The following is a 9,492-nucleotide window of genomic DNA, read 5'->3' on the forward strand; positions in this document are numbered from 1 at the left end:
CTTTTAAAATGCTTTCACGACATTTCAAAGCATACTTTGATGCTATGCAATGTTAACTTGATGTTATGGACGGTACCTATAGCTGAGAGCATTGCTGTGCCTTCATTCCTAGCACCCAAGTGAATGTCGTCTAGATCTTTAACATGTTCCCATTTTCTTCTTTCCACTGTCCAGTGCTATAAGCCACAGAGACCAAGCATTAGACCAGAAGTAACGCAAATGTGTACGTAGTTCAGTCTCTGCACTGGTGATCAGGCGCCTCCAGGCTTCCAGCATTGTATAGGGAATCCTTCCTATTTTATAACCAGCGTCTCCTGACACAGCACTTAAACTCAGATGTATCTTCTGCAGTTTTCCTGAATAATTTAATTTCATTTGTAAATTACAAATGTTTATTTATAAACAACGTTGAGAATGATGACTGTGTTAGGAAATTTCAGGGGGGAAAAAACGTTGAAACCATTTCTCTTTAGAAGTCATCCCAAAGGGCTGGAAATGGACTCAGGTCTTGGCCGATACATGGTTTAATTAATCTGCTCAGAGGAAAGCGAATTCCTCACATAGGGAAAATGCAATGTTAAACATAGGTAGTATGAAATGGTAAGGAACATATATGAGTCTTGTTAACGTGCATACTTAAACAGAATTGCCAGTTTATGACTATTGTTGGAGAACAGAACGCTGGGTATTAAATAAACCTAAAAAGAAAATAGTTCCTCCCATAATAAAAATCTTGTTCCAAACTAGAGACAGACAAATGAAGAGAAGACCAGAAAGTTGGGGACTGTGTTGTTAAAGTCACATGGCAAGAGAGCATGAAGGAGGATGGCACCGTGTGAGTGTGGTTAAATTGAACATAACTGTGGATTGCCGAAATCCCTAAAGTCAAAGTTCATTACCCTCACACTGGAGAAACCCACGATTAAGGGCGACCCTGCTATCATAGCCCCCCACGACTGGATGGCTTTCCGAGCTCACTGCAAAATGGAGGACTCCCTTTCTCAGTCTGACCCTATCTCAAGAGTGTCCCTGAGCACAAGTGGCTGGCTTTGTCTGGAAAATAACCTTGAACAGAGCTCCCTGCAAGCATTGCAGGACTCCACACACAAACCCCGCTCTGGCTTCCCACCCAAATAATAATTCTATTATGACCAATCAGCCCTTTCCACCTGTACCCCTAAACCCCCTTACATTCCCTATCCCTGGAACAGTAAAGGAGATTTGTCTCCCCTCAGAGGTCTCCAGACATCCTTCCGTCACACTCAGAACCCTGCTCCATTTCTGCTCTAGTTGACCCCAAGGGCAGGTGGCCGACAACCCCAGGAGGTGGGGTTGGGGGGAGGGAAGGGCTACACCATCAGATAACACTGATGCCCCATGTTGCATTTTCCCTTAATTAAAATGCCCATTGTCCTCATTTGCTGGCGTTATTTGGACATCTCACACTGTGTGCTTGATTATCTTAACTCCAGGACCACATCTCTATTACGTCATATGTTACATCACATGCAGATGCTATGTCAAGTGCACAGGACGCAAACGAACTCAGACCTGGATCATGGTAGCAGGTAAATTTTACATGATCCAGGAATTTCTTCCACAATAGTTGTACCAATCATTCCTTTCTTCTGAACACTGAGTACTTCCTACATACTCAGCTTCATCTTTACCTAAGAATAGCCTTCTTGATGCCGGAGGCCATGAGACAAAATTTGATACACACACAAAATGCAATACTTGGCCAACAGGGAGCACTGTGACTAAAGAGCTCCAATGGGGAAGGGGGACCTGTATTAAATGTTCCAGGTTGATTAAACACATGTCAGCAATTACAGAGAGTTGAAATGTTACCAATTATAACCAAATTATCTTGGGTTTCATAGCCAAGTTATGTATTGTCTACCTCTGTTTGTGACACTAAAAACCTTGTGATACAGACCCCATAATTTGGAAGAATCCAGTAGCTTCCCTCAGACAGGCATGCTCCTAGGAAACAGTAAAAAGCTGAAATTCCGTTTTAGAAGCTACTCCGATGAAAGACAACTGATCAGGACAATCTGAGACACCTCCTATTCTGTGTCATATGTTTTTTCTAGGCATGCTCTATCTTATACTGGATCCGTGCGGAGAACTTGCTTGCTTCTGTGGTATGGCACATTAGCTGAAGCTGATACAGCCACAGCAGTAACAGGTACCTTTGTAGACCCAGGCTTCATCAGTACAAAATGAAAATTGTACTAGATTCTGCATGTCAAATACTCAAGATGGTCACTAACCTTGTATGGTGATTTAAGCCAGTGTCTGAGATCAAAGTCTATGCTTGCAAGAAGACAGACCAAGTATTTCACCCAAAGTGGGTGAAATGTGCAGGGGGAACTCGGCATTAGCAAGTGTCAACTTTGTTTCTCTACTTGGAGAGAGGAAATGGCTTGGGAAGTCAGACGGAATGAGTTTGGTGACTGTAAAAACGCCCATTTCAGAGTGCCTTGGAGGTGTCAGAAGACAATGTGCAGGAATAGATTTCCTCCCATCATGAGCTCCCAGAGATCAAACTCTGACTCCTGAATCCTGGGGATCCCTGACCACGAGTCCAGCTGGAAGAGCATCCAGAATTAGAGAAAAGGCTCAAGGGGTCCTCCTCCAACCCAGAAGAGTGCAAGGTGCTGGCAGCCAGACTCGCTCTGAAAGGAAAGTAAGCTGAGGCTTGGTGCCTCCAGTTAGCACAAGCAGGAGCAGAACCTTGCCTGGGGTAACCCACAGCACTACTGGGTCTGGTTCAGCCTTGTGCCCTACCATTGCAGGAGTTCCAAAACAGTCCGGCACCTCTCCATCAAGCCCTGGGGTGAGGCAGAGCTACTTTTACCGCTGCCTGAGCCCAGTGCCACGGGGCCGTGGGGTAAGGGCGGGAGCGGGGACGAGGAGGGCGCGAGGGCAGTGGGGGGGGGGGAGTAGTCCCAGAGCCCCTGCCCTCCTGGCTCCTCACAACTACAGCAGCCTCTTCCTGTACATCTGAGTACCTAGCCAGAGATGATGTCACAGATTATAACCTAATACCGGAAGGTCTCTGAATACTTGTGATGGAGGGGCTTCAGACTCCACAGGTCTGACTCCATAATCTGAGTGTAGGGAGCATGAGTTGCAGTTTTTGTTTGTTTGTTTGTTTGTTTGTTTGTTTTGGTGAGGTCTCATGTAGCCCAGGCTAGCCATCAATTCAGTGTGGCTAAGAGTAACCTCGAACTCCTGTCTTCTCTGTCTCTACCTCTGGGACGCTGAGATTACACGGATGTGCCACTACATCCATTGGGGAGATGTTTAGTTTCGTGGGGGTTTTTTTGTTTGTTGTTTGTTTTGCTTCAGGCAGGAAAATGCAGATACACACTCTAGACCACCTTGCATATCTGAAAAGCGAGCCCAAAGTTTGCTTAGATGTAAATGGGTATGCATGCTTTCTCGGCAACAGACAGACAAGTAAAAGTCATAAGATATCACAATAGAAGGCCTTCCCAAGATCAACCTTCCCTCAGGAGACGCTATGCTCCGGGAACTGGACCCTTTGCAGGGTGAGCCAGTGAAGGAGGCATCTGAGCTCAGCACTGTGTGTTAGGAAGGTACTTCCAGAAACCGTATGGCAGCCAAGACAAAAGAGGAATGAATAACCGGAAATAACGATGTGTCACTTGAACTCATCCCAAGGGATAGAAATCCCGCAGGCTGATAACGAGAGGGACCGATGCAGACGGCCTCAAAGAACTTATTTTTTAGTTTACGCGGAGGAGTGGTTTGCTTTTACTGATCGCAGCTACGAGCTGTTTCGAGGCTTTCTGTCTATCCACCGTGTCTGCCTTTTCCAAACACCTCCTCCCCGGCTACACTTTTAAAGCCCTCTCACTCCAGGCAGCCTTCTTCGAATGCCCTCATAGTGTCAGATTGCTTCCCCTCCACACCTAAAGAAACAAAGTTCCCTGTCGCATATGCTAGCTTTCCAATAGCGTGCCTCGCCTTAAGTCATTTCTTGGAACCGTGTTGGAATTTCCTCGGGTTGGGGTTATAGCATCACATCCCATCCCAGGGAACCCAAGCTCGGCCCTAAGGAGCAGGTGGTACTAGGAACAGCTCAGAAGAGCAGGATGAAGAACAGGGGGCCTGGGGTGTCATACAAATGCAGTGACTCCCTGGCCCCTCAGAAAGGCTGCGTATGAGGCAAGATGAGTTCTGGGCCCTGCTTGCTGCTGACTTGAGCTTGGAGCCTGTGTCTAGCAGCGACCACAAGAGGCAGCGACTAAGACCTGCGGAGTCCGCCGGAAGTATGATGTTTCTTCCATGACCCCCGAAGAGGTTGTGCAACTGTAATCTCAGTCGGAACAAATCTTAATATTTTGTTTAATTTGGGGTTCTTTTTTTTCCCACTGGTTTTTAGTATCAGGATTATAGTTGAAGTAAAAATGAGAACATCGGGTATTTTAACTGAAATCTTAACTAAGTATAAAAACATGTCTTGGTAAATCTTTTTTCCCCCTTTTTTTATTGGTACATCTTTTTTTTTTCCTCTTTTTTTATTGGTTATTTTATTTACATTTTAGATGTTATCATGCTCCTCCTGGTTTCCCCCCAGGACTCCCCAATCCTTTCCTCCTCCCAACCACCCACCCCCACCACTACGCTGGGGCATCAAGCCTTCACAGAACCCAGGGTTCCCCTCCCTGATGCCAGGCAAGGCCAGCCTCCGCTACGTATGCAGCTGGCGCCACGGGGTCCCTCCATGTGTGCTCTTTGGTCGGTGGTTCAGTCTTGGTGAGTCCTATTCTCTAACTTCTGTTGTTAGCATCTTACCTGATGAGAGTTTATCTCAATCACAGATCAATAATAAACTTATTCACAGGCAACCTTTTTTAACTATAATAATAGGTTACTGAGTGGTGATGGAAGTAGTTTACCACTTGAAGAGTGCGTGTTTTTAGAAAATTTCTGCTAGGACGAATACTGTCCCAAGCGTCCAAACAGATCATCGATCACGTGGTTTTCAGACCCATAGGAACGCTATTCTCGGTGAGCTTCTGCCATCTAGTGGACAGTAGGAATAAATGCAGCTTAAGGCCAACATGCATCATGCTGCCTTTTATCTATATTTTCCCTCCTTTTTGTTGTAGTATATAAAAAAAAAAAAAAAAAAAAAAAAAGGAAAATACTTATCAGTCATTGGAGGCTTCTTTGAAATTTTTAACTTTGTTCCCTCATCAAAAAACTAACAAACAGTATTAGTTTGTCAGCCAAAACTGGTTATTAGAAACACAAATAAAAGTTCAGAATGAAAATATTTTTTGCACAACAAAATAAAAATGAGAAAAAAATAACAAAATGTGCTTAAGTGATTTTTTGGCAAAGAAGAAATATAAGAAGTTTATGCAGAAACTAAGTGTGGTCAGTGATCTTCAGGAAATCAGTGTGCAGTGCCGGACAAAGGGTAGAAATACTTTAGTATATTAATTTTAATCCATTCTAATCAAAGGGTAATTGCATCACTCCCTGCTTTTCTTTACCTCCCTCCAGCCCCTCCCGAGTCCCCTGCCTCCGTCCCTTCCACTGTCCCCTCCTTCGCTCTCAAACGGATAGCTTCTTTTCCTTTGGTTATTATTAATTATATCATGCAAATATATAAGTACAATCTGCTGGGTCCGTGTGTGTTGTTTGCGAGGGTGTGGCTTCCGGGCTGGTATCTTGGGGGGGGGGGTCGTCCCAGGGAGAAGCTAATTCTCCCTCTCAGCAATTACTGTCTGTATTCTTTGCCTTGGGATTGAGCCACGTGAGATTACCCCCTTCCGCGTTAGCATTTCACCCGGTATTGCCCGTTGTTCTGGTCTGGCTTGTGCAGACATGTCTACGGAGACAGTCTCACGGCAGACTTCCTGCTATTCCGGCGCCTACAATCTCCCACCATCTCTTCCTCTGTGTTCCCTGAGCCGCAGACGCAGGAGCGGTGATGTTGATCTATTGACTGGCACTCGGGTTCCCGGGACCCCAGGTCTCTCCCTTGTGTTCAGCTGCGGTGTTCTGTAATGGTCTCTCTCCATTTGCTATAAGGAGGGGCTTCCGTGAGGAAGAGTGGAAGCTCCACTTGTCTGTGGGCCTAAAGATAACATTTAAAACACAGTTAGGAATTATGCTGGAGGATGTAGTGAGCTGGTGTATGGCACTAGATTCTCTTCGAAGGCCCATGACCGCCCTAACCCAGGAAACTGGCCAGGTTTCCATGGTTTCCCTCCTGTTGAGTGGGCATAAAGCCCTATTAGGCAGCTGTCGTTTGCCGCCAACGGGTGGGTACCACTTTCTGCACCCTCATACGTATCTTGCCATGCTGGGTATTGTCCCGGTTCATACGCCTCATCGCGGCTGGGCGGTAGGACGAATTGTTTCCCTCCCTTGGCAGCTCACATAGAACTCTCCGGTACTGAGGAAGCCAGGTTACAGGAAGGAGGCTTTCATTTTAGACCCAGCTCAGATCATGCTAGTCCTGTGTCCTACAGATGGAGCGTCTGCAGCACCAGAGGCTCACCCTCAGCCCCTGCGGGCCTCGTTGATAATCTGTATTGTTTTGGGAGTCTCGTGGGCTACCCTGACCATCTCTTAAAAAACAGTTCCGGGGAGCGCGTTTGTTAGTCTCCGGTTCCTGTGATGAGCACTGTCAACCCAAGTAGCATAACTTGGTTTAATATGAATGATTTAGGTACATATAAAGAAATATGAGTCCTTGGGGCTTTGTCAAACAACTTTGGGGTAAAATACATCACCCTTTCCTCTTTCTCCTTCTGTAGTGCCCCCGCATTGGCACCCCATCCTGGTTTTCCTATCCCCTATATTCTGATATTTCCTTCACACTCCCACACACTCCCTTTACACTTCTCTGGTCTCTGTGATTACTCCGTATTGCGTCCATGTCTAAGGACTGGGAGCACGGGTGAGAGGTAACATGTGTCCCTCAGAGTCCATATGGTCTTTTGTGAAAAGTCCATCCATTTGCCTGAAATTTTCATGGTTTCTTTTTGTCATAGAGAGGAATAGCATTCCATGGTATGTGTTCCCACATTTCTGCTACCCATCCATCTGGTGTACAGACTGTTCCCATTCTCTAGCTACCATGCATAGGGCAGCATTCCTTGGTTGCCTGTAGCCCTTGGCGTTTTGATCGGTTGTGGTTTTCTGTGATGACCTTTGTTAAAACAGAAGGCCCCTTGGTGAGGAGTGAGGTCTACACTGACCTGCAGCTAGTAGGCATCGTGTTGGTTTGATAACGTGTAGTTGCAGGCTCTCCTCCATGATCCATGACGTCACTAACCCTGGGTAGATTCCAGTGCCAGGCATGATTTTCTTCCTGTTGAGCAGGAACTAGAGAGCTGCTGATTACTGCCCAGGCATTCATGCCGTGATCACATCCTTGGGGGCACCGTGCTATGCCCGCAGCTGATGTGGGCATCCTATTTCTATTAAGAAAGGTTGCTCTTCTTTGGAAGCTTGCATGGTGCCTTCTGGTACCATGAAAGCTAGTCCTTGAGGAGAAGGTATTCAGACCAGTTCAAGCTCAGGTGGCTCTGGACCCTGTCTGAAGCTCATGGTGTCTTCAATCTATGGGAGACAGCCAGGGGCAAGAGCAGCGTGTAACATTTTGGGAGACTCTTGGACATTCTTGACCAACAACTTAAAGAATGGCCCCTCATGTCATGCTGGTGTTGGAGTTGTACTGAGGTAGTCTTTGGCTCCTGGAGGGATCCCTGTCAGCCCAGATAAAAGAATCTAATTTAAACTACACATGTCTGTTTCTACACAAACTTGTGTATATTGTAGGCTTCTTTCTTTTTAGGTCCATAATCAATACTATGATTCCTTATAACCTTTCCAAACATCCTTTCTGTTGTTTACCCTCCTTCCTTCTGAATGCATCTTTCCCAACCCTAATTAGCGCCCCAACCACCCCGCCTTTCCCATTTCCCGGATCAGACCATGTTCACCCTGCTGTTCACCTCTTTATTTCTCCGCCACCTCGGACTTTCCTGGTTCCTGCAGTTCCTCCGGGCTATGTACTCACATCCAAAGATTCAAAGCCTCTGATAAGGAACACGAGACATCTATCTGTCTTTCCGGGTCTGGGTTACTGCCTCATCAGGATGATCTTTTCTAGTTCCATCCACTTACCTGCAAAGTTCATTGCTTCGTGTTTCTTTACAGCTGAATAGTATTCCATAATGTGCACACTGCCACATTTTCATTATCGATTTATCAGTTGGAGGACATTTAGGGTGTCTCCATTTCCTACCTAGAGCAGCAGTGAACATGCTCAATAAAACAACCACAGGAACCAACCACTTTCTAAAGGCTTGTTCTGTGAGCCGAGACCCATACTTGGCGCTATTAATTAACGGTGCCAAGATCTTGTGGCTGGACACATCATAGGCCCTAGGGAAGAAGCTACTACTGTTATCCTGCTAAAAGAACGGAGTGTTAAAATGACTCCTGAGGACTTATTGCCATATCCAGGGATCAGAAAAATCTCCCAACCCTCATCGGGGAAGCATTTTCCAGCAGCAAATGGAAATTAGTAAAAACCCTCAACTGGTCAATGTGCGGCGGGTAAGAGGCTGTGGAATGCTCAGCTGTAAACGGATGTGCAGACCACGCCTCTCCCCACACGGAAAGGGGAAAAGAAAAGTGACGAGCTGCAGAGGTGATGGAAGTGTTTTCGGACACAGCAGGGTAGCTGCACGCATGAACTCAGAGTGGGTGTGGCGGCATGCTAATAACTGGTCCCAGTTCAAACTGGACAAAATCTGAGTGTGGAGGAGATGGGGGCGGGCGGGGGGGGGGAGGGCGGGAGTGAAATGCCACCACCTGCTGAGAAGCCATGGTCATCTGATAGCTCCTGGGAAGAGGAAGAAAGGTCTCCTCCAACAGTGTAACTCTGGTGCATTGACCACACTCTGAGGCAAGACCACCCCCCCCCACACACACACACAAAGAAGAAACCTCAAAGTTGGTAGCTAGGGAAGTGAGAGTAGACACTAGAGGAACCGGGGAAGGACCGAGTGTTATCTAAATACATTGTGTGAATTTCTCAAATCATTAGTTTAAAAGAAATGGCAGTCAAAAAGAAAACCCACAAAAGTTAGTCAATCTAAACCCATCCTACATTGTTCACATGACTGATGTAGTCCCTCGGAACAAGCGGGACAACTGATGGAAGTGATTTCTGAGTGTGACACGTTGAACTGTCCACTCTGGAGCATAACCTAGGGATAATATTGTGAGGAAATCTTGGGCTTCAGCTGATAGGTAAGTGCACTGCTAGTGTTGTTGTCCATGAAGAAACCCTGAAAACTACCTTGTGCACTCTCAGGATAGGTAAATGAAAGCATGCTCCAGGTTTCCCACAAAGGATGGCTGTTTTGGTTTTTAAGGTACAGAACAGAGGACAAAGCAGCCCCTGTGCTGTTGGGCTAGGTGTCG

General features: G+C 46.3%; 1 protein-coding gene across 1 annotated transcript in view; it reads right to left on the reverse strand.

Moving 5' to 3' along the window:
- Positions 1–8,197, reverse strand: part of ATP8B4 (ATPase phospholipid transporting 8B4 (putative)) — a gene marked incomplete at both ends in the record, with an annotated part of 118,325 nt that extends 110,128 nt beyond the window's left edge. The window contains one exon of the mRNA XM_080930941.1: positions 8,185–8,197. Coding sequence (XP_080787067.1) covers positions 8,185–8,197 — 13 coding nt within the window. The remainder of the gene's footprint in view (positions 1–8,184) is intronic.
- Positions 8,198–9,492: the final 1,295 nt, after the last annotated feature.

The sequence above is a fragment of the Micromys minutus genome, assembly GCF_963924665.1.
Source record: "Micromys minutus genome assembly, chromosome: 17".
NCBI lineage: Eukaryota > Metazoa > Chordata > Mammalia > Rodentia > Muridae > Micromys > Micromys minutus.